Below are 25,600 nucleotides of genomic sequence, written 5' to 3' on the forward strand. Positions count from 1 at the left end.
GAATGCGGGTCAGATGTGGGTCCAGGTTTTGTCAACCTTCACATTAATATTGCCAATGCATTCTTCATTCGTGGGTCATCTCCTTCTATACAGTTAGTTACCTTTACATGTTTAATTAAAGAGCTGAAATATTATTTAGTACATACGTGTTTGCTTTAGAAATTATAGTTTTTATTTTATTTTGATGATATTTTCTTACTTTTCGTTTCTTATTTTTTTCATCCATGTCCTAATGGAATGTTGTAATAAATGCTCTGTAATATCATCAGTGGTGTGCTGAGTTGTTTTCTTAGTAAAAAAAGTGTAGTGCTTTATATCTCATGGCAGCCGGATTGCAAACTCAAGGTTTTTAGACACTAGGCATTTTAGGAAATTTGATAAAGGTTTTGTCTTAAACATGAAAACATAACAAGTTTATTAGCACAGAAATAGACATCTTGTGTAAGGTGAAGTATGTTACAAATATTTTGATGCCTTTGAAGTAAGAACATGCATTTCTTTCTCTCCCTTCCTTGATGCAGACATGCTTTTGCAGAGGTTCAAGTCAGAGTTTTTTTTCAGTCAAATTAACTTAAGTTCTAATGTATGCATAATAAAGTGATTGCTCTTTTATTGTCTTCTTGACTTGTAGAAGAACATACTTTATGTTAAGAAGTAGATACCCTGCGTATTCTACATCATGTGCCTGGTTAGGTTATTCAGATGAACAGCTGAAAAAGGTTTGTACTTGTATTTAACTCTTGATGGTGCATCTCTGATAAGCAAATAGGGGCCAGTTAGCAAAACAGTGGCATTTGCAATATATGTATTTATATTTTTATAACAATATAATATATATCTTTATAACTATGCTTTGTTTCATATAGACGTTTCATTATTAATAATTTACTATTCATTATATACAACTGCAGACTTGTTACGTAATTATGGATGTATGGAAGGATATATTAGACCAGATTACATTAATATGATGTGAGGGATGTAGGAATTTATATCTTTTTTTTTAAACAGGCTTTCTTTGAGCCCGAAGCATGAACAGATCTGAATAAACAAGTAATATGATATAATTGTTATATTGTAGCTATGTTCAGACGCGCTTAAAGAAGGCTGGACATGGTAAATATAATATTGTTTGTATAGGAGGAATATATTACAGTGTGAGGGCACTGGTGCATATTTGAACCAGCAATGAATAAGCAATGACCGAGGAAGATGCACATTAAAGGACAAGGAAAGGCAAAACAATAAAATACCATTTTTACATTCTTTAATGAAAAATAAACCTTTCTCCAATATACTTTAATTAAAAAATGTGTACAGTTTTTATAAGAAACCTGACTGTATGCAATGAAATTCTCCCTTCATTTACTGCTGTGGATAGGAATTGTCAGATGGTCCCAGGGAAACAATCCTACTTATGAACAGCAGGGGGAGCTCCCGCCTTACTTACCTGCCATGCAGAACTCAAGCAGCTTTGTTTATGACGATCCCTAAGCAGCCCAGACCACACTGAGCATGTGCAGGGTCAGGGTCAGGCCAAGATGTTTAACAAAGTTACAAGATGACAGCCCCCAGTGGCCAACTTTGAAAGCATAAATCATTTGTTTGATTAGGCTTGTGGTGCAGTAAGTTCATGCTTATGTTTAGTATACAAAATACAGCATTTCTAGCCTTATTCTATTTTACACTTTCCATGTCCTTTAAACATAAATCTCGCCTAGGCTAATAAAGCATAGACAATGGCAAAAATAGTTTTTTTTACTGTACATGTATGTACTTAGCTCTCCAGTCATGGACGTGACACTGGATTGCAGTGTCTCATTGGATCTTGGACTGTGCAGACACACAAGTATTAAAGGGAATATTCCTAAACTGGTTCCTATAAATTAGTCAATCATAAAATGTCTCTGTAGTTCATCGTTTCACCTCGTGCAAGCTTGACTAGTGTGCAGCTGGAGGTTCCTCTACTACAAGTTATAATAGCAGGCAGTAAACTGCACAACAGGACGACTCAACTTCTAGTAGTTGCTGATTAATGAAGTGTGGCCTCTAGGCTACATCCACACAGGCCCCTTTTCTGGGCTACTACCCAGATGCATGCAGATCCAGACACATGTGCACTTTAGCTTTCCACACCAGGACGGGTTAAGCACCCGCCAGTGACATCACTGAATCTGCATACATCCAGTCACACACACACATGCACCTTGCCTGCCTTCTTGTCTCATCAGCAAATAAATATTAAGATAAAATAGAAATAATAAATGAAAAAAAGCTAGTTGGGCTCTGATCACACTGGATCCCTAGGCTATAGCCTCGGGTAGCCTGTGCATTAATCCACCCTGTTAGTGTTCGATCCATGAGCTACAGCTGTATTGCCTCGTGAATTATCGAGAACATTTTCTGCCACATTTTCATTTGTATAGTCAATCTTTAATGAAAGAAACCATTTTTTGTCCAATATACTTTACACATCAATAACACAGAAAAACAATCTTCAGGCAAAGCATATAATTGCTTTTTTAAAAGAAAATCTACAGATTGAAATTGCATCTTGTCAATGTATACTGTGCATGCTTTAAAATGATGTTTGGAGGGCAGTCTTTGTGTTTTGCAAGATTTCCTCCAGTCCTGAATCCATATCATCTGCATAATACAGAAGTGAAGACGACTAAATAACCCTTTGGGTCAGTCTTTTGTGAAGCATAATGAACCTGCAGCTGATTTTTGGTTCAGTGCCCTGTCATGAGTCAGGAAGCTCCGTTTAACCAACGGCTTCCTGCAAATAAAAAAGATACCAAACAAAACTAGAATACAACAAATATTTGTAGCTTTCTTGTAAAGATGTTTTTAATAGAAAATGATTTTCAAAAGAAGGAAATACACTTCACTGTTGTTTATGAAAAATAATAACATTTGTGTAATTTGTTTTGCAAAGCACACGTAAAGGTTCAAGGTAAAAGTCGGCGCAGATCTAAAGGACGACATGCAGAGATGTGAGCTTATCAGAAGGGATTGGACCTGACAACATAATGGTAAATTTACCTGGGGACTAGGAAATAATATCTGTATCTTTTGCAATGTTTATGACATTAATTGCTTAATTAAAGGCGATATCTTATGTAGGGTAGGTTATGTTATTATAAAAAGATGCATTGCTGTTTCAGTAACCTCTCATATTTTTGGGAATAATAAGGGCTTCAAATGCTATTTTCTCAGACATGGGTTAATTCTCCATATTTTTATTGTTATTCTCATTATCTTGGTGCCCCTGCTCCTCATGGAAGGGGGAAAAGACTTCTAGTGCTTCCAGTATGCCTATTTTAAGCCTCTTTTATCCCATACTGGCTTCTTTGGGGACAAAAGAAGAGGCTTGGGACCTAACACAAAAATTCGTGCTTTTTGTTGATCCATTACTTATTCTCCTAGGTATTCCTGGAAGCCCAGTCTGACCATAAGTTGACCCAGACAGGGTTAAATGGTTTAATGCAGAAAGCTTGGCTCCCTGATTTAGATGATCTTCCTTGTACAGCTTCATATTTTAAAAGAATGAAAAAAACGAATGAAATTTTAAAATTTGTTTAAATTAAGATATGATTACCAGAGTATCTACTGACAGCCAAGTAATACTTAACCTTATAGACTTCTCCACCATCCATCTGACTCCTCGGGCATGTGAAAAGGGGGAAAGGCTACATATGACTGGGGTAGGTAGGGCAGGGCTGGATACTCCTATGTACAACATTTTTTGTGTCTAGAAACATAACTGATTGTTGACTAGTGTTTTGGGGTGAATGTTATTACATAATTTATGTCTATTCTATGCAGATATGTGTGTAAAGCAAAATATTGGAACACAAATGAGAAAACTAGAACCCCCTTGCCTTTCCAAACCAAGTCTAGACTTGGGGGCAGATTTACTAAGCTCGAGTGAATAATTCGAATGAAAAAATATTAGAATTTCGAAGTAATTTTTTGGGTACTGCGACCATCGAATTGGTCAAGTTCGATCGAACATTTTTTATTCGATCAGAGCTTTTACGCTAAAATCCTTTGAATTTGATATTCAAAGGATTTTACTTTGAGGGTTTTTTAACCCTCGAAATTCGACCCTTGATAAATCTGCCCCTTGGTGTTCAACAGTGTTGGGATTGGCACCTGTGCTGGAATTGGGGAAGGAGGCATAGGGATGCCATCCCTTCACTTCTTTATTTCTGTGAAATAGCAACCCCTCAGTGGGAATGCAAGAGTTTTGAATCCCGAAACTTTCTTCTGCATGCAAATAAAATGCAGAGGTAAAATATAATATAGTTAAATATATAGAGGATAAAAGGAGAGAAAAGATTGCTCGGAGAGAAGTAGAAAAGATAGAGAAGGCGGAGGCATCAGAGAGGGTTATAGAGAAAAGGAATTGAGAGAATCATACATATGAAATAATCTTGGGTAATATAGAATATGATGGGGTTGTTATGACACAATACACAGGCAAGGTGCTGTGTTTGCAGAAGCTGAATTGGCAGCCAAGAAAAGTCATGCACAATTTTCATTTTGGGGTCCCTACAGGTCACATTCATAAATCGATGCATTCCTGGCATCAAGCTGTGCATTAGAAGGAAATACCAAAAAGGAAATAGCAAAATGGCTTTGCTTTAAAGTGGGTGAAACCAGAAAGTATTGTTAACAATGGGTGTGGCTTATGATTGTGGGAGGGGCTTGTTTTAGCACACCGCGCTACGCTCACCACACAGAGCCTCCCTCCACTTTTTTCATTCCAATTCAAGCACTGATTGGCACCCTATTCAACTAATCCCACAAAGCAACAACTGGCTTACAGGGCAAACACATTCAACCGAGTAATGTTGAAGCAGTTTCTCCAAGCGAATGCGCTGCAGTACCTTTAGATTGACAAGCATAAAGGAAATTTTGTCTGTTCTGCTGATGGCACAGAAATGCAATGGTTAGGTTATTTTTCTGCATCCATGCCTCAAACTGAGATGATAGTTACTTGAAATTGTTGCTTTTCCACAACGACAAAAACATTATTACATCTCTTAAAGGTATCATTTTTTTTATAAGGTTATAGGTTTTTGAATTATTTGCCTTTTTCTTCTTAACTTAAAGGTGAACAACCCCTTTAATGACTGTTTTAAAAGAAACGTTTCCAATTATGTCAAACCCCCATAATAAAATATGTATCTAGGAAAAGAAACATCCTCTTTTATTTTCACTATTTACATTAATAGTTTTGTAGCTACAGATATTATACACACATCTCTATGCTACACTTACAATACAAAATATTCCAGCCTTATAAATGTAGCCATCATTTACAGAAGAGAAAAAAAAACTATGCATCACACAGCCATTTCCATTTTAATAGGGGGGTGGGGGTCGTAGCCTTCAATTAGAAAATCATCTGCAGTGAAATCGTCAATGTTTTCCACTTGACGTAGGATTTTTAGTTTAGGGAATGGCCGAGGTGATCTTTGAAGCTGAAAGACAAAGAAAATGATCAAAGAACCATTGCATGAAATATTGGTATGGGGCTACTAAGCAACTGTTAACTGTTCCTTGTTGCACAATGCATAAAACCTAAATATCTCTAAAATGATTATGAATGTATGTGTATAAGTTGCCCTGTATATTAAGAAGGAAGTCCTTGATCCCAAGTTACATGAGGAGTACATGTATTATTGAACTTATAGGTGCAAGCTTAATTAGCATTATCATGTGGACTAGAGCATAAATGACTTTATACAGGTAATTGCATGAGTATCTGCCTTAATGAAACACGCAACTTACCTGCTACATGTCTGCTTACAATATTATTTAGTAAGGCTGTGCATGAACATACTGGGGAATATTTACTAGTCTAACTCAAAATCAGTAAACAAGGTGTATTTTCAAAGTGACATTACATATTCACACCATTGAGATCATAATATGCCAATATTGTGCTGGTGTTGATACTTTGCACTTATGTATTTTCCCCCATACAATTGCAATAGGGACTATACACTGGCAAATGAACACCATAAAACAATGATGTATGTGGGATATTAGCATGGAGGAAATGATGCACATAATAGAGATACTATTGTGACTGCTGCATCTTTATAATGGCAATTAGCCTGGACCGTGTGAAATTACTTTTGATAATAAAACGCATTGGCACTCACGATTAAGAAATTTATTTTCAAAGTTCCTTAGTGGTGCAATTACTCCAGATTAAAATGTGGCGTTATTACACCAAAATATTTCTCTCATGTTTTAGTAAATTGTCGTTGTTGTTGCAAGTTTGCTAAATATGACATTTCACTATTTAGTAAATATGCCCTTTTGTCTGTTTTAAAGCACCACATTGATGCACATGTTTTTTGTGGAGATGCAGTTCAGTAAGAGCATAAAATCAAAACACTAGACATAAAATGACTAATAATCTGGACTAATAGAACTGCCTAAAATAGATGTGATATAGGATTATGCAGATAAAAGTATAGACTCACCTGAATCTTCAACGGTTCCATGTGGTTTAGATAAACATGAGCATCCCCCAAGGTGTGGACAAAGTCTCCAGGCTGTAGAATATAAATGTAAATAAATTATAAGAACAACGATTCTCTGGTCCTACTTTTTCAAACAATGAAGCCAAAGTCAGTTCACTGCATCTGTTAAGCAATTGGCTTCTGCCACAGGAGTCAGAAGGGACTATAAACAGCCAGACAGAAACTACTTTCAATAGCAATTAAGGGGAAGATTTATTAGGGGTCGAATTGAAAATTCAAATTCTTAAATTATGTTATGATCAAAACTGTCAAATTCGACTAGGGAACTCAAGCTTTTTTCGGAGAAAAAACTCGAAATAAAAGTTTTGTATAATTCGAATCCGATTCAAGTTTTGGATCTGTAAAAATCGTCCAAGTTTTAACAATTCGATTTTTAAAATAAATTTCCCCCAATCGAATTTAAGGGAGTTAAAAAAAAAAACAAAAAAAACATGAATTCGAAATTCAACCGTTGATAAATGTGCCTCTTAAAAATAACTTTAAAACCATCAAAATATGTAATGAATTCATATAGGAAAGTTGCTTGAAATTATGCAAAAAAAAAAAAAACAAAAAAAAAAACAAAAACAAATTTGCTTTGCACTTTTAATGTTTTTCTCCACATTAACAGTGGCCTCGCTCTGCCCTCCTACTCAAAAAGCACTTAAAGGGGTGGTTCAGCTTAAAGTTAACTTTTAGGACATTATAAAATGACTAATTTTAAGCAACTTTTCAATTGGTCTTCATTATTTATTTGTCAGCGTTTTTTTTTTTTTAATTATTTGCCTTTTTTCATCTAACACTTTCCAGCTTTCAAATAGGGGTTACTGACCCCAGCTAAAAACAAATGTTCTGTAAAACTACAAATGTATTGTTATTGCTACTTTTTATTGCTCATCTTTCTATTCAGATCGTCTCTTATTCCAGTCTTAGTCAAATCAATGCATGGTTGCTAGGGTAATTTGGATCCTAGCACCTCAATTGCTGAAACTGCAAAGTGGAGAGCTGCTGAATAAAAGGTTAAATAACTCAAAACTCACAAATAAAAACTGAAAACCAATTGCATAGTGTCTCAGAATATCACACTGTCATACTAAAAGTTAACTCAGAGGTGAACAACCCTTTTAAGGAATGTACAATAAAAAAAAAAAATACATACTGGAGAAGAAGTCACCTTTAAATATTATTTGCAATTTTAATCAATTCACTCTATTATGGTTGTTTATTTTATTTAATCATAATTTTACCTTCAATCCAGTGACGTGAGCAATCATGTAAGTGAGTAAGGCGTAACTAGCGATGTTAAAGGGCACTCCCAGGCCCATGTCTCCTGATCTCTGGTACAGCTGGCACGATAACTCTTTGTCAACTACGTAGAACTGGCAGAGAGTGTGACAAGGCGGCAGAGCCATAAGAGAAATGTCTTTAAATAAAGAAAAAAAATATTCTCTGTAAATGTCCTGTGAACTGGATCAGTAAGATTAGCCGTCAACATTTGTGAAAACTACAAAGACAATTACACTAAAGCTTGCAGTCTGAAAAATGCCTAGAAAAGAATTCACGCAAGGATAGAGAATTAATAAAAAGCTTTAGCTTGAGGTCAATAAGTCCATTTGTGTTAAAGGGACACCTTTATACAGAGTTGAAGTTACTATGCTTTAATTACTGGTTTTCTTTTTTTTCAAAAAAACAAAACAAAAACCCTTAACTAGGGTTGCCAGTTTTTGGTAGGGTCCTTATATGCAGACAACATAAGAACAGAGGCAGATAAATGACATAACGGGATGTAGTTTGTAGAGGTGAACAGAGAATTGATGAGGAGGCAGGTGATGGGCAGGATGGAGGGGGAACTGGGAGGAGAGATTGGCGGCAGAGCAACTACGAACAAGTGCATTGCCAGTAAATTTCTTATACTGTCCCCAGCCCTGGACAGTAGTACAAAAGCGCTAGGATGGAAAAATGGTTGAGCAGTGCTCATTACTGGGGTATTGCCTAACAAATTGGTAATCATCCCCCTACCCACCACTTTCCCTTGGTGATTAAGACTTTGCTTGATCTTTACATGTGAATTCCCTAAAAATGTATTTTCCTTAAACCGTCCATTAATTAAAAGACATAGATCACACCCCTCTGCACATTTTAAGTTGTAGCTCACCACTGGCATCATGGTTATCCAATGTGGTCTGTTTGCAAAGTAATTACTATGACAGCCACCACTTCTAGAATGATCTGGTATATTAGGATATATATTCACTTTTCAGAAATGGATTGACCTACCTTTAGGGTTCCAGCTGCACATTATAATCCTTCGGTCATCTGGGTTGTTTTTTATTGTGTCAATTACATGCTGTAGCTGGTCGACACCTTGGCCCGAGTAATCTAAGAACAGAAGGGTAGAGGATTAGAATAAGTGTACTTTTTTTATTTTAAATAGAGATCACTGGAAAAGGTTCCGAATAATTCCCATCATACGTCCCATGTGTGTACTGCAACAGATGAACATAACACCTGTATCTAGGAGTTGCATGACACATTGGATAATCCTATCACAACTACACAGAATCAACACCTCTGTGAATTTCTTCAGATGTCACCTCTTTGAAGAGTTACAATGTGCCATTGTAAATGGATTAGTGGAAGAGTTTATATGCCGAGAACTTCCCACACCAGTCAGCTGAACTGAAGAAGCTGCTCGGATGAGTAGTGAAACGTCTTCATTGATTACTCAGCAAGTCCAGTTGTTTTTAGATTTTTTTTTTTTAGATTGACCTATACTAGATATACTATGACCTGGATGAATGAAAATCTTCATAGTCAGCTGAACATAAGGCTGACATAATCCCCACTGATTATTCTTGCCCTATGAAGTTTATATCTGCGATTGCAATGCTTTCAGTCTTTCGGAACCTGACTAGGGAGCAGTGATTGTGGCACAAGTAGATGTTCAAAAGAATTATTCCCTACAAGGCTAAAGAATAAGGGTTACACTACGAAATTTTATGTTCTTGTGTCACCTGTATGAGTATCTTTGTATTCAGCACCAAAGTGCCTCCACTGAAAACCATACACCGGTCCAAGATCTCCTTCCTCTCTGGTTGAGAATCCTTGCTTGTCCAAAAATTCCCGGGAGCCATTTGCATCCCAAATCTTTACGCCTTTTGCAGAAAGTTCTTTTGAGTTGGTACATCCCTGCATCAAATTGACATAAATCCAGATTAATATTACTATCTATTTTACTGCCTAAAAAAAAAAAAAAAGTATAGGACTACCAGGGGTGGAGAATACATCATTTTAAGATTTGGCCAAATCAAAATATTTAACGGAAACTGAAATATATAATTTGCATATTTATTTTTCAGCAATAAGCCAAAATAAATTCCATCATCTAAAAAGGTTGGAAAAGATTTGGCCAAATTGCTATCTCCTCCCTTATTTGCAGCAGGGATTTTGTGACAGGGCCCTAAAGCCAACTGAATTCAATCACTTAACGGCTCTCTAAAACATAAAAAGCCTTAAAGAACAGCATTAGTAATGTCCATGAGTCTCACTATTTGCCTTTCCTAAGCTAGGGCTCCCAGGTTCAGCCGCAGCTGCAGTGCCGCTTGCTTCTAATAGGAAACCAAGACCTAAAGACAACCATTTGGGAAATGGTCCAAAGCACATTTCTCATTTAGAAGTCTCTGAATATTTTATGAAGGAAATATTGAACCACATACCTTAACAAACCACAGAAGTTCTTCTAGCACTCCTTTCCAGAAGACACGTTTTGTTGTCAGCAAAGGAAACTGATCTGGAAGAGGAGGAATACATATAAGCATAACTAACGCATACCCAAAGCCAATATGATTACATTCCTATGCAAAGTTAATTGCGGTGTCTCCTCCACCTACTGTGATCCACACAAATAATAACGCTTAGTAAAACACAGGAAGGCTTCTCTCCTCTCACCAGTTTCAGAATGTAAAGAAGAGTTTACTTGCCAGCTAAAAATGGCTATAAATGGGACTGGGCCAAATTCCGAAATTGTAACAATACTGCCTATTGCAGCAGTGCCAGAAAATTGGATTTTTGTACTTACCGTTAAATCCATTTCTCTTGTACTACATTGGGGGACACAGGCACCATGGGGATAAGGATCCTGTTGCTGGAGGATGGACACTAAACAGTTAACGAAGCTCCTCCTCCGGCACTGGGCTTTATCCCCTGCCTACTTCCTGTAACCCTCAGTTTTTTGACCGAAGAAGGAAGGACCACCCGGAGAAGTCAACTTGCAAACAGAGGAGAAACCTCGCCCCCCTTAAACTTGAACTATAACTACAAAACGATTAAAATCTGAAAATATAGGGAGGGAAGGCCTGTGTCCCCCAATGTAGTACAAGAGAAATGGATTTAACGGTAAGTACAAAAATCCAATTTTCTCTTGCCTAGATTGGGGGACACAGGCACCATGGGGACGTCCCAAAGCTACCCATGAGGGCGGGACCTATATCCCCAGGGCTCAGGAAACAACAGCCTGAAGTACCCTTCTCCCAAATCCTGCTTCTGCTGAAGCGAAGGAGTGTATCTTATAGAATTTGGAGAAAGTGTGAATGGAGGACCACACTGCCGCCCTGCAAACCTGCTCAGCGGAAGCTTGGTGACGAACCGCCCAAGAAGTGCTTAGGGATCTGGTGGAGTGAGCCCGGATTCCGGCAGGCGGAGTTCTACTCTTAGCTGCATAGGCTCTGATGATGGCTGTTCTGATCCATCTTGAGATCGTAGCCTTAGAAGGGCGGAGGCCCTTTCGAGGACCCTCTGGAATGACGAACAGACTATCCACTCTCCTGATACTCTTAGTTGCTGAAAGGTAAACCCTCAAGGTGCGCACCAAATCTAGTGTGTGAAGCTTCTTCTCAATTGCCGACTTGGGATGTGGACAAAAAGACGGCACCACCATATCCTGATTAATATGAAAATCCGACACCACCTTGGGAAGGAACTCAGGAGTTGGTCGCAGCACCACCTTATCCTCATGGAATACAGTGTAGGGAGGCTTACATGATAAGGCTGCCAGTTCCGACACCCGTCTGGCCGAGGTGATTGCTAGCAGAAACACCGCCTTTATAGTTAGGGTAGATAGCGGGATCTCTCGGAGAGGTTCAAATGGAGGATCTTGCATAGCAGATAGCACCAAATTGAGATCCCATGGAGAGACAGGATGACGATATGGAGGGGCCTGCCGAAGGGCGCCTTGAAGGAAGGTCTTAATGTTAGGTCACAATGCCAACTGCTGTTGGAACAAGATGGATAGTGCCGAAACCTGAACCTTCAGAGAACTAAGAGCCAGACCTTTATTCAAGCCTTCTTGCAGAAACCGCAATATGTTTCCCTCATGCAGGACCTGTGGGTTCTCTGAGTTGTTCTCGCACCAAGCAATGAATGTCTTCCACACCCTGTGATAGATGCGAGCGGACACCGGCTTTCTGGCCTTCATCAATGTAGGTATGGCCTCCGTGGGAACCCCAGAGTTGGAAAGGATGAGGGCTTCAAGAGCCACGCCGTTAAATCCAGCCGTGGAGAATTCGGGTGGAACAGCGGTCCCTGTGACAACAGGTCCTCTCTGACTGGGAGATGGAAGGGAGCCTCTGCTGCTAGAAGCATGAGTTCTGCGAACCAGGGTCTTCGGGGCCAGAAAGGAGCTACCAGTATTGCTTCTACTGCTTGTTCCTTTATTCTTCTGATGACCCTCGGAAGTAGGGCCAGGGGAGGAAACACGTACACCCTTTGAAATGGCCATGGAGCCACGAGTGCGTCCACTGCTATCGCGAACGGGTCCTTGCTTCTTGCCATGTATCCTGGCAGTTTGTTGTTGTAGCGAGAGGCCATCAGGTCTACCTCTGGCGTACCCCATCGTGCCACGATCTCCTGAAACACCTCGGGATGAAGGCTCCACTCTCCCTGGTCCACTGTCTCGCGACTGAGGAAGTCTGCTGCCCAGTTGTCCACACCTGGAATGTGTACCGCCGATATTGCTGGTACGTTGTCCTCTGCCCACAGAAGAATCTTTCGAGCTTCTGCTAGGGCAGCCTGGCTTCTTGTGCCTCCCTGATGGTTGATGTAGGCTACTGCCGTCATATTGTCTGATTGTACTCGAATCGGCCGACCCTTCAGGCAGGTTGTCCAATGGGATAGGGAATGCCGTATGGCCCTGAGTTCTAAGATGTTGATGGGAAGGGAGATTTCCTCTGCGCTCCATTTTCCCTGAACAGTGAGGTTGTCTAGAACCCCTCCCCAGCCCTGGAGACTGGCATCTGTCGTGACAATAGTCCACGAGTGGTTGGGGAAGAGTTTTCCGGACTGCAGTGTCAGAGGTCGAAGCCACCATGACATGGAATCTCGAACTGGGCCTGTCACCAATATTCTGCGATCCAGGTTCCCTTGAATCCTCTTCTGGTGCTGCAGTATTAATCTCTGCAGCGGTCTTGTGTGGAGCTGAGCATAAGGCACTGCTGGAAAAGAGGCTACCATCGTTCCCAGGGCTCTCATGGCGATCCGTAACGGTATGGAAGTGTTCCTCTGAATGGCTAAGAGCCGAGTGCGGAAGGAAGCTATCTTGTCTGGGGGAAGGAAGGCCCTTCCCCTGGATGTATCCAAGGTTAGACCAAGGTACTCCGTCCTTTGAGATGGTGTGAATACTGACTTCTGATGGTTGATAATCCAACCCAGCTGGGATAGAGTTGTCATCACCTTTTGAAGGTGGATTGAGGTCTGGGACAGAGACGGGGTCTTGATGAGAAGATCGTCTAAATATGGAGTGACCCCCACTCCCTGGAGTCTCAGTTCTGTCAGGGCTGCAGCCATCACCTTTGTGAAGACTCGCGGAGCGGAGGAGAGACCGAAGGGGAGAGCCACAAATTGCCAATGTTCTCCTGCGGCAAAGAAACGAAGGAATCTGTAATGGTTGGGATGAATAGGTATGTGTAGGTATGCGTCCTTGATGTCGAGTACGGCCATGAACTCCCCTTTGTCTAAGGACAGAAGAACGGATTGCACTGACTCCATCTTGAAATGTTGTTTGCGGACGTATCTGTTCACCCTCTTGAGGTCCAGTACTGGACGATAAGAACCGTCTTTTTTGGGTACAATAAAAAGGTTGGAATAGAAGCCTCGACCTCTGTCGCGGGGAGGAACGTGTTGTATGACCCCCGAAATTGCCAGGTCGTGAACGACAGATCGATATGCAGAGCGCTTGGGTTCCTTTGGTGGCAGGCGGGAAACGAAGAATCGTGGTGGGGGAATCTGAACAAAGTCTATGAGATAACCCTGGGCTACTATCCTTTGTACCCAGGGATCCTGTACTTGCTGTTCCCACACCTCCCGAAAGTGTCTTAGGCGGCCGCCTAAGAGGATGCCCTCGGGGGTGGGCACCCCCTCATGCGGAGGAAGACTTGTCTTGAGAGGGCTTGTTGGCATGTCGAGTTGCAGACCAGCTGGAGCTTTGCTTGGACTGAAACCTGGAACGACCCGCCGACTGATGTTTATCTGTCTGTGACCTCTGTCTCTGCCCCTGTCCTTGACGAAAGGGCCGGAGAAATGGCCTCCTCTTGAAAGTGGGACGCTTGGGTCGGTTCTGTGGAAGAAGGGTGCTCTTACCCCCAGTAGCCTGAGATATTATTTTATCAAGTTCTGCCCCGAAGAGCTGTTTTCCACCGAAGGGAAGACTGACTAGTGATCTCTTTGATGTAATATCTGCGGACCATGTCTTCAACCATAGAAAACGCCTAGCTGCAATGGACTGAGCTGAGGCTCTAGCAATTAGTTTTGCGGCATCTAGTGCTGCCTCACAGATGTAGGCATTTGCATCAGCGATCTGGGACAGGATCTGATCAGTAGATGGGTCCTCCGAGCCAATGAGCTGTGCTACTTGCTCGACCCAGACCTCCATTGCTCGTGAGACCCATGCAGTTGCGAAGATGGGTTGTAGAGCTGCACCCGCTGCTGAGAAGATGGCTTTGCAGAAGCCCTCTAGACGTCTATCAATGGGGTCCTTAAAGGATGCTGCATCCGCCACAGGAATGGTTGTGGTCTTGGACAGCCGAGACACAGGAGGGTCTACAGTAGGAGGAGAGGACCAGAGGTCAATACACTCCTGTGGAAAAGGGTAAGACTGAGTGAAACGCCTGGATAGTTGAACCTTACGATCTGGCGTCTTCCATTGTGCCTTAATAATGTCTTCTAGCTGTTCATAGGCTGGAAAGACTGTATTAGACTTCTTCTGTCTTTTGAAGATATTCTTGCCTGGTTCAGCACTAGTCACTGAGTCCTCAATATTTAAAGTCTGAAGAACAGACTGGATCAGGTTTTCTACCTCCTTATGGGAACGAGGGGAATCCTCTTCCTGATCAGAATCATCCCCTGAAAGAATCTGGCCCTCTTCTCCTGAAAATTCTTCCTGCTCCTCAGGGGAGTCTAGTGGAGAAGGAAGCTGTCGCTTGGAAGTGGCAGCCTGGGCCTGCGCTCCTATCCTGGGTGGCTGCCCAGATAGGTGTTCTAGTACCTTGTCTAAGGTCTCTGGTATCCTGGCGAGGTTCTGAAGTCCTGCCAGCGATAAGGTTAGCGATCGCACCAGTTCGGAATCCGAGCTACCCTGGCTAGCCGAAGCTGCCGCTGAGCCGGATGGTAGGGTGGCATTAGGTTGGGAAATAGCAGGGGTAGAACCCTCCTGGCAAGATACACACAACGATTCAGCAGAAGCGCCTGAAAATTTGGCCTTACACCCAGTGCATGCAAAAAAGGAAACTGCCTGTTTGTGCCTAAGAGAGGATCTAGTATCCACCTTGTCAGCCATGTCTAAGGAGGGTTCCCTGACTGACTATGACCCTAGAAGTAGGCAGGGAATAAGAGGCCCTCTTTCAAGCAGTCTTGACGTTATCTGCAGTAAAGAAAGGGAACAGAATAAGTTTCTCACTAACTAAGAGAGTTAAGGAAGTATTGTAAGTAAAACTTACAGTTAGAAACGGTTAGAAACCAGCCGCAGTCTCTCACACAGAGGCAGTAGACGGGCTCCGACTCGAGTGGCGCGTGTAACAGGCGCGCAAGATGGCCGCCGATGACGTCGGCGGAACCGGAAGAGGCTTCCGCATGTGAAGCCCTCAAGAAAGATGGCGAACGCGCGCCTCTTCCTAGTACCCGGCCCTCACTAAGATGGCGGCCGCACCGGAAGAGCCGCATGGCGGCCGCTCCACCATGGCGGCCGCGCCGTATGACAGCTCTCAGCTGATCTGAGCCGGCCGCGCGGAAGAGCCGCATGGCGGCTCTCAACTAAGATGAGCCGGCAGAAGAACCGCACCGGAAGAGCCGCATGGCGGCCGGGCCGCCTGACAGCTCTCAGCTGATCTGAGCCGGCCGCGCGGAAGAGCCGCATGGCGGCTCTCAACTAAGATGAGCCGGCAGAGAATCGCTAACTCTCTCCTAGGAAGGCTGCGCCTACCAGGTGACCCTACCACTGCTTCACTAGCTGCCTAGGGAATTACATAAGGGGGAAAAGGGGAAGAGACAAGCTACTTACCCCTCCACGCCAGCCGAATAGTGCCCAATGCTGGTGCCTTGACCCTGGACAGACCACTGGGGCGGCCTCCGAAGAGCGGGATCCAGTAGACACAGGGTAATGAGGGGAGCCTCAGCCTGCAAACCTCCGTGGAGCGGAAAGGCTCTAAGGGGCACAAATAAACTAAAATCAACCATAAAAATAGGATGATGTCGGCTGGGGGGGTTCTGGAAAAGGTAACCCTGACCCCCATAACTGGCATGGTACATGAATGCCTCTATACCACTGCTCCCTGCCAGAGTATCCGTCCTCCTTCTGAGGACACTAAAGAAAAACTGAGGGTTACAGGAAGTAGGCAGGGGATAAAGCCCAGTGCCGGAGGAGGAGCTTCGTTAACTGTTTAGTGTCCATCCTCCAGCAACAGGATCCTTATCCCCATGGTGCCTGTGTCCCCCAATCTAGGCAAGAGAAATAAATATATTTATAGTAATGGCTCACCTTACACCTGACACACTTTTAAGATTCTGTTGGTAAATACTATGATGTCAATATTGCCTGAATACAAACAGAGGAAGGCAAACAAAAGTGTTTTGGCAGCATCAGGGGGTACTGGGCCCAGGCCTAAAGGGCTGTGCTGCAGCTTTTGAAATAGCCAGGCCCCCCCTTGACTGCCGAGCCGCATCTGCTGTAGCGGTAGTCCCAAACCTCCGAACCACCAAAGTCCCGAACTGCCAAAGTTCTGAAGCCGCGAAAAGACCCGAAGTAATGAAAGGAGACAAGTCCAGAAGCCACGCATTCAGTTCTACTGGACACCAATGTGTGTTATTTTATTAAACTCAAGGAAAAAATTGCCAATACCTGTGCTTGCTTTCAAAAGGGGTGCTCCCACATTTATTCAAGGTGCTTCCAGACACTTTACAATTGATCAAACGTTTCGGGACCGCATGGCCCTTCCTCAGTGATACCCAACCATAGAGCATGTGCATATTTATAGACATTTAAACAGCGACCTCTTGTGGTGGTCGATACAAAATACTTTAAAATTATTTAAATAATTGACCATAGACATAATGTTTCGCAATTGAGGTGGCAAGTGTTAGAAGAAGTTAGCCCCAGACATATTAATTCGGAGAAAAAACTATTACAGCGGGAATGTTTTTGGATATGGAAGCTGGGGACCCTAGCCCCCAAGGGGCTGAACGAGAGTTGGGGTCTTAACTGTTTTCTTTAAGCCTATAACAGGGTGCTAGTGGTGTTAATCTGTCAGTGCCATTATTAATTTGTCTATATTTTCCTTACAGCCTTAAAATAAGGAACATCTACAATAAGAAGTGAGATATATGCATCTTCCAGGCTAATTGTACTTTAGTCAGTGAGTAACAAGCATCAGTATATTTTTGAAACTATGATATTGTAAAGTGTAAATAGTGTTTTTGTAAGCATGATCATATCACTCAGGTTGATTAATAATTTGTTAATGTTACCACTGGTAAAATAGAGAATAATAACTCACGTCCACATGATTGAAGGAGGGTTTTAGTAATTTTAATCAATTTGTATGATATTTATAAAGATAGTCACATTGTTAAACAGGTTGTGAAATTGATATTGATACTTTTGTTATGCTTTTAACATTGTTGCACTACTATTTAAATAATTTTAAAGTATTTTGTATCGACCACCACAAGAGGTCGCTGTTTAAATGTCTATAAATATGCACATGCTCTATGGTTGGGTATCACTGAGGAAGGGCCATGCGGTCCCGAAACGTTTGATCAATTGTAAAGTGTCTGGAAGCACCTTGAATAAATGTGGGAGCACCCCTTTTGAAAGCAAGCACAGGTATTGGCAATTTTTTCCTTGAATCCACTACTGGCGAGTGGCTAGGCCAGGGCCATATATACCTGTATCCCCTGCATCGTTGTTTCATGAATATTATTTTATTAAACCCCTGGCCACCAATGTATTATTTTAATACTCTATAGGCCCCTGCCACCAATGTTTTTTAAAAAAATATTCTCTGGGGCCTGGTTTCTTTTTAACTTGTCAGGGGGCCCCTGACGCCAATGTTTTGTTTTGTTTTCTTTTCAAAAGATACTTTTATGGGGGCCCAACATTTTTTTTTTTTTATCCATCGGGGGCCCTGACCACCAATGATTTTTAAAAACAATTTATGGGTGCTCTGGTGCCAATTTTTTTTTGTTTAACTTTTAGGGGGCTTTCTATAGCTTGTATGAGGGAGGGTTTACCGTTTCTTAGCGCTGATGTCTATGTTGTGGGGCTTGGGGGCTGGAACCCCAAAAATTTTGTGGTATAGCCCTGTGATTTCTAATGGTGGCCCTGCTCATACCAGTAAGAATGCCTTTTATTGCACGTCCCAATAAACAGTCTACAACGTGTGACACTTTGTGATATCGGAATGCAATCCCATATAGGCAGTGAATTTCACTTGGAGCAAGTTACTAAGCTGCTCAGAACAATGAGACTAATGTACAGCAGCTGTCTGAGTAGAAAAGTCTTCTTTACACCAAGTGACCCAGGTACAGGAGGGCCCAGCCTTGATCCAGAAGAAAAGAAGGAAATTTATGCTGGGGCGCTAAGTATTCTGGGTGCAGACTGTAGAACATATAGGGGTGTGGGTACGTGGGACCCAGTCACTTGACGGATTTCGAACACTCCCCTCACAGTAATGTGACAGCTCTCCAGCTACAGCCTATCCCGGGATTGAATTCTGGCGCGCACCAATGAGAAGTGAGCTTGGTTGCCCAATCAGAGCTCAGCGCGGTCTATTAGGACAGAGAAAGAAGAATGGATCCAATAACAATCTATAGTGACCGAGTCAAATAATAAATAAGGGAACGCAATGCCTCTGCCTTATAATTCCGGTAATGTTTATTTCACCGGAGGACATACCTCGCAGGCTGTAGCGGGCTTGCATGCCGAACACAGAGACGGTCCCGGTACCGGTGCGATCTTCCTTGCGGTGCCCGTGCTCTAGAATATATTTGATTTGATCCAAGTACTGCAACTCGTCCCGATTCTCCGCCTTCCCTGCTCCCTAAACAGAGACATTCGTTTAGCACAAGCGCAGCACACAAAGCCCTCCTCTCCCGCTGGAACATTGCTGCTACATATAAGTTCCGTGCCTCACTAGCAAACTCATAACACTGGCCGTGTCCCGCTGCAGTTCACTCCTGTACGCACTGTACGTACCTGCTCCGGGCAGCTTGAGGCGGCGGTGGACTCGGAAATCACTGGCATGTTAGTAGTTCGGTGCTGCTGTTACCGTCTCCTGTCCCTCTGCTCTTTCCACTTTTTGGCGGGATTTTGCGAGAGGGGCGGGAATGTCACATGACCTGAGACATCGCCACAAAAAAACGAGATTAAAAATATAGATTTTTTTCAATTTTAATTTTCACATTTTTTGAAATTCATGCAAAACAAACCAGATGAAAGTCTGTATTTACAGGGAGTTCACTTAGTGAGTTTTAATCTTTTTTGTTGTTGCTTTCCTTGAATTGGAAAAAAACATATATGGTGAATAAAGTACCCCCTCTTGTAAAATATAAGGATATTATAAGTTACCGAGGAGTTTCATGACCATATAAAAACACGAGGCCGAAGGCTGCGTGTTTTTATACAGGTCATGGAACTCCGAGGTAACTTCTAATATCCTCATATTTTGCAACTGGGGGTACTTTATTTATTATAACACACAAGTTTTAGTGAGTTATGTGACAGAAATGACATCACTACTCACCGTTTATAACTGATGACATCAGAACTCACCGTTTATAAGGATATAATTTACAAGATATTCATGGCTTTTGTGTATTATATAGTGTATAATTCTATTTATGTACCTATCCAGCTGCTAATTGACACTGCAGGAGATTTATTTAGTTCCCCTTCACACAGTTTCCCACGGTTCCCTTGAACTTACCAATAAATAAATATATAAATATATATATAGTGAATAAAGTACCCCCTCTTGTAAATTATAAGGATATAAGTTACCAAGGAGTTTCATGACCATATAAAAACTCGAGTCCGAAGGCCGAGTGTTTTTATACAGGTCATGGAACTCCGAGCTAACTTCCAATACCCTCATATTTTGTTTTGGGGATACTTTATTTATTATAATACACAAATTTCAGTGAGTCATGTGACAGAAATGACAACAGAATTCACCGTTTATAACTGATGACATCAGAACTCTCACCGTTTATAAGGATATAATTTACAAGATATTCATGGATTTTGTGTATTTTATATATATATATATATATATATATATATATATATATATATATATATATATACACACTCCACATTCCAGGGGGGCCCAGGAGCAATTTCAACATATGTTGCTAAAAAGACATGTTGAGAGCCCTAAAATTAATTTGCTGTGGGGCCCAGCAACATGTGGTTATGCCACTGGCCACATGGTCAACTTCATCTTCTACAGTATAAATCCTGTAAGCATAAAAACAACTAGAGGTCACCATCTTGACCACCATAGAGTGGTCAACATCCCATCGAATGCACGCTCTGGTCATGCCTGGTTACTTCAATTGCCCTAATAACACCCCAAATGCTGTAAATTTTGAGTGTTGCAGTAACATTTGGGTGACTTTCCTTGCATTTTCAGTGGATGAGGGTTGTGTTTATAGTAGGAAAAAAAGCAATGGACAGTCTCTGCCTGACCTAATCTTTTTCACAACTACGCCTGCCAGGGTGGGAAAGGTGTCCTAGGACATTGTAAGATAATTAGGCCAATCGGTGTGAATGTCACAGTTCATGAAAGTGGCGCTAAAGGGTACCGAGTATGGTGTAGACCACACTCACATTATTGTTCCAATTCATGCATTCTGTCTTAAGTATGCAGTTACCTAGTTACCTACGTTGGGTTGAAAATAATTCAAGTTCAAAAAGATCCACCGCTAGCTGTCTGGCCGCTAGCTGTCTGGCCTGTAAAAATGAGGGTTGATCCCAATGTTATATAGGGAGGCTGGTATATTTTTTCCAGAAAAGGTCGCAACCCTAATAACGTAGTAATGTAGTTGTAAAGAGTAATTATGTCTCCTCACAAGTGTCTTTTTTTCCAGAGAAAACCCCAAACTCCCCTTGTAATGTCAGTCTTCCATCCCCTTTACCGGTTTAGTTGCACGTCTCTGCACTCTCTTACGCTCATTAATAGCCTTCTTAAAGGAGAACTAAACCCCCCCCCCGTACCAAAAAATTCCCTCCTAACTGCCTGGCATTGTCCCCCTCACCCACTGTGCATTATTAAAAAAAAAATCTGACTCTAAAATGCAGAGCAGCGCATCAGCGCTAGAGGGCGCCATTTTCCACCACTTTGTATTCTTTCCAGGGCCGGATTTACGTAGTGGGCAGGGCCGGATTTACATAGTGGGCGCCCCTAGGCCCACTACCGGTCATCACCCCTGTCCCCTCTAGGGGGACAGGAGCAATGGGGATTGGCACACGGGAAATGTATTAAATTATGGTATCTCCAGCGCATCCCCAGTGTTTTTGAACAAATGTGGGTGTGGTTGGGCAGCATGCCGCCCCCCTAAAATCCTGCCGCCCTAGGCCCGGGCCTAGGTGGCCTTTCCACAAATCCGGGCCTGGTAGTGGGCACCCCTAGGCCTGCTGTTGTTCGTCACCCTGTGCCCTGCCTTTTATTTGCTCAAATTTTAATCATTGGGACAGGAGCAATAGAGATCGGCGCATGGGAGATTTAAAAAAAACGATTGTATCTCCTGCGCATCCTCAGTGTTTCTGAACCAATGTGGGTGTGGTTGGGCAGCATGCTGCCCCCTAAAATTCTGCCGCCCTAGGCCCACTCCACAAATCCAGTCCTGATTGGCCCAACTGAACATGCTCCTGCAGGCTTTGTGTCAACATTGAGTTCCGAAAGAATATGAAGCGGTAGAAGATGGTGCCCTGCAGCTCCGCTGCGCTGCTCTGCAATTTAGGGTCAGATTTTTTTAAGGTATTTTTTTTCACTAATACACAGTGCAGGGAGGGAGAGGGGATGAGGGGCAATGCCAGGCAATTAAGGGGGTTTTAGGTACAGGTGGTTTAGTTCTCTATTCTGATTCTAATTGCTGTGATAATGGCTCATTTCCCCGTGAGACCTCCCTGCTGGACCTGTGTGGAGCTGTTACAAGCACTGAGGGCAGTCTTTGCCAGATAGCTGAACTCACCACACTTGGAATCCACAAAGCTGCTTTATGTGGGCTGCATGGACAAATGTAGCAGTGGATGTATAAGTGCTGCAGGTCAGAAATAATATTCCTTGTCCTAACCTCAGGAACATAAAAGGATGCTGGGAGGAACTGGCATCACACATCAGGAAGGAATAGGAGGAGGTTTTTACAAACAAGGAAATTCAGAGCCTGCCGGCAGCCGTATTGCTTTGGCCACTAGATGGCAGCATAATAATGGGTAAGCATCTAAGCATTAAACATACACAACAAAACAAGCTGGGACAGCACATTCTCCTTTAAGGACTAGATCCCAAAACTGCACTGCATACTCCAGGTGAGGCCTTACCAGGGACTTATAAAGTGGCAAAATTATGTTTTAATCCATTGAGTTAATGCCCATTTATGCAAGACAGAACTTTATTTGCTTTAGGTGACACTGTGTGACACTGCCTACAGTTACACAGCTTATCTAGAAAAAATAAACATCTTTCACAAATAAGAAAAAAAGGCGCTTGCGGGGGGACATGATTACACTTTACAAGTACATTAGAGGGCATTATAGACAAATGGCAGGGGACCTTTTTACCCATAAAGAGGATCACCGTACCAGAGTCTAGCCCTTCAGACTAGAGGGAAATAACTTGTATTTGAAGCAACATAGGGGGTTATTCACAGTCAGGACAGTGAGGTTGTGGAATGCACTGCCGGGTGATGTTGTGATGGCTGATTCTGTTAATGTCTTTAAGAGTGTAGATTTTAGTATCCTAATATCCTTGGATATTATGTTTGTTCAAGAAATCATCCAAGCCAATTAGTATAGCTATTGGTATGTATAGTTTGTGTGAGTGTAGGTGCTGGTTTTCATTTGGACGGGTTGAACTCAATGGACTTTGGTCTTCTTTCAATCGAACTTAACTATGTAACTATGTAACAGTGTATAACTCGCATTTATGTTGAGTGCAAAACCATGCATTTATCAACACCCAACCTCATTTGCCACTTTGCTGAACAGTTTTCCAATTTAGTCAGATCAATCTGAAAAGTGGCATCAGCATGCAACTTATAGTTTTGCACAATATAGTCGCATAAGCAGAGATAGAGACAATTAGGGGGAGATTCATTAAGGGCTGAATAGTAAATTCAAATTTTCCGAATTTTTTTTGGGTCAAAACTCTTAAATTCAAATTGTGAGTTATCCAAACTCGATTTGAATTTTAATTCAAATTCGAATTTTGAGATTTATCAAATCTATACCCTGGGAATAATTCGAATTCGACTCTTCTCCACCTAAAACCAGTCGAGTTCATGTATAAGTCAATGGGAGAGGTCCAGTGACCAAATTGAAGATGTTAATAGCTTTCGAGTTTAGTCGAATTCCATTCGAATTCAATTTGAGTTTTCGGGTTAGTAATATTCGTTTTGGATATTCAAGTTTTTTCTTAAATAACCTTCCAATCGAATTTCGAGTATATTCAAATTTATTAGAGTTAAAAAAACTCTTAGAGGCACATTTATCAAGGGTAGAATTTCGAATTCATGTGAGTTTTTTTAAAACTACCATAAATTATAAATTCGACTAATCCAAATTTATTAATAAAATAGAATTTTCTCAGCTCGGATGAATTTAATCGACCGATAACTCAAGTCAAATTCTATTTCAATAAGAAAAACTGGAATCAAATTTCTGCGGAAAAAAACTTGAATGTCAGGAAGGCTGCAAACATCACCGAATTGATCCCTGGACCTCTCCTATTAACTTATACAGCAATTTGGCAGGTTTAAGGTGGCAAATAGTCGAATTCAAATTCTTAAAGGGCCAGAGTATGATAAATCTCAAAATTCAAATTTGAATTGAGTTTGGATAGTTCACAATTCGAATTTGAGAGCTTTGGCCAAAATTTTTTCGACAATTTTTAAATTTGCTATTTGAACCTAAATAAATCTGCCACTTAGTGTCTGTTAGCATAACAAAGATATAAATTTACCTCCAGTACATACTGGAATAAAGTTTTAGGGTGGAAGGCAGGTACATCACAGTTTTCTGAAACAACCTGTTCTGCAAAATCAACGTCAGACAGTAGATGGCGTTGTACTGTATTGGTTCTCTTCAATCCTGTTGGTTCCAAAAATCAGGTCTGCAAGTGCTGCAATACCACTTTAAGACAGTAGGTGGCACTGTTTCACTGTTCCATTTGCAAAATGAACTCAACTGATCAGTTTTAGAAGGGTGTTAAAGGGCAGATGAGAAAAATCAAGCATGCATGTGTAGAGTATGTAAAGGTCATTTCATTTCCTAGACGCAGGTGCTACAGCACAAATGGCAAAATTATGTCCCCCAGGTACAGATGGCATCTGTCTGTTTGCTAGGGGACCATTCCAACAAATTCAATTAAGCAGTATCTTTATGTCATCAAGCATGCTGTTTGAGAATAAGTACCATGAAGGCATGCCTTTGTGGGTTATTAAGAAGTACAACATAAGCTACATCTCACTCATATTGATTTTTATTTCCTCCTGTGGAAGAAAATAGTATTTAAAGAAGCAAGATCTCAGAATTAAGGACTGTAAAATAGAAGAAAGCATAATTCACACAATGCAGCATTCTTTACAGAATTTTAGTGTAAATCCACTTTGAAAGCATAAATCATTTGTTTTAATAGGCTTCTAGTGCAGTACGTTCATGTTTATGTTTAGTATACAAAATACAGCATTTCTAGCATTATTCTATTTTAGACTTTAGTTCCCCTTTAAGAACAGTTTCCCAGCAATAAACAAGTCTGTCCTTTATCCCCATGTTTGATTTCAGTGTCATATAGTGAAATGAAAAAATGGCACAATAATCTCTGTATATAAGATAAGAGCAAGATGGATGGCATAGTGCTGGGAATCAGCATTCTGAATGGTTGATTCTCGTGCATATATAATTACATTTTTGGTCAGTAGAACTCTCATAGGTGAACAGGTTTAGAAGAGTAACTGTTTTTTCTCAACTTTTATAGAGAACTAGGGGACTTTATAGTTGGGTTTAGTGTTCCTTATGCCTAGCAATGTAATCCTGCGCTCATATTGTTCCAATAAATAAGTCCAACATTCTTATTCTAAATCCATTCAATGATGATGTCATTTTGAAAGCAACATTTTATTTGTTTCAGTTGCACACACAAAATTGGAAGACATGATATTTTAAGATATTTATTTACATAAGAGACACAGCAGTTTCAATCACCTAAGCATATAGCACAAAAAACACAGAAAGTAATGCTTGTCAGTTTGTTTAAGCTTTGTGGGCGTGTGTGTGCAAAGTGCTGTTTTCT

General features: G+C 41.4%; 1 protein-coding gene across 1 annotated transcript; it reads right to left on the bottom strand.

Moving 5' to 3' along the window:
- Positions 1-2,824: 2,824 nt before the first annotated feature.
- Positions 2,825-19,382, bottom strand: tyms.L (thymidylate synthetase L homeolog). Its single transcript, NM_001103189.1, is given in 8 exon segments — positions 2,825-5,492; positions 6,507-6,578; positions 7,793-7,968; positions 8,823-8,924; positions 9,560-9,734; positions 10,262-10,335; positions 18,985-19,129; positions 19,285-19,382. Coding segments are annotated over 8 exon segments (930 nt in total). The 5' UTR covers positions 19,333-19,382; the 3' UTR covers positions 2,825-5,354.
- Positions 19,383-25,600: the final 6,218 nt, after the last annotated feature.

The sequence above is a fragment of the Xenopus laevis genome, chromosome 6L (assembly GCF_017654675.1).
Source record: "Xenopus laevis strain J_2021 chromosome 6L, Xenopus_laevis_v10.1, whole genome shotgun sequence".
Lineage (NCBI taxonomy): Eukaryota > Metazoa > Chordata > Amphibia > Anura > Pipidae > Xenopus > Xenopus laevis.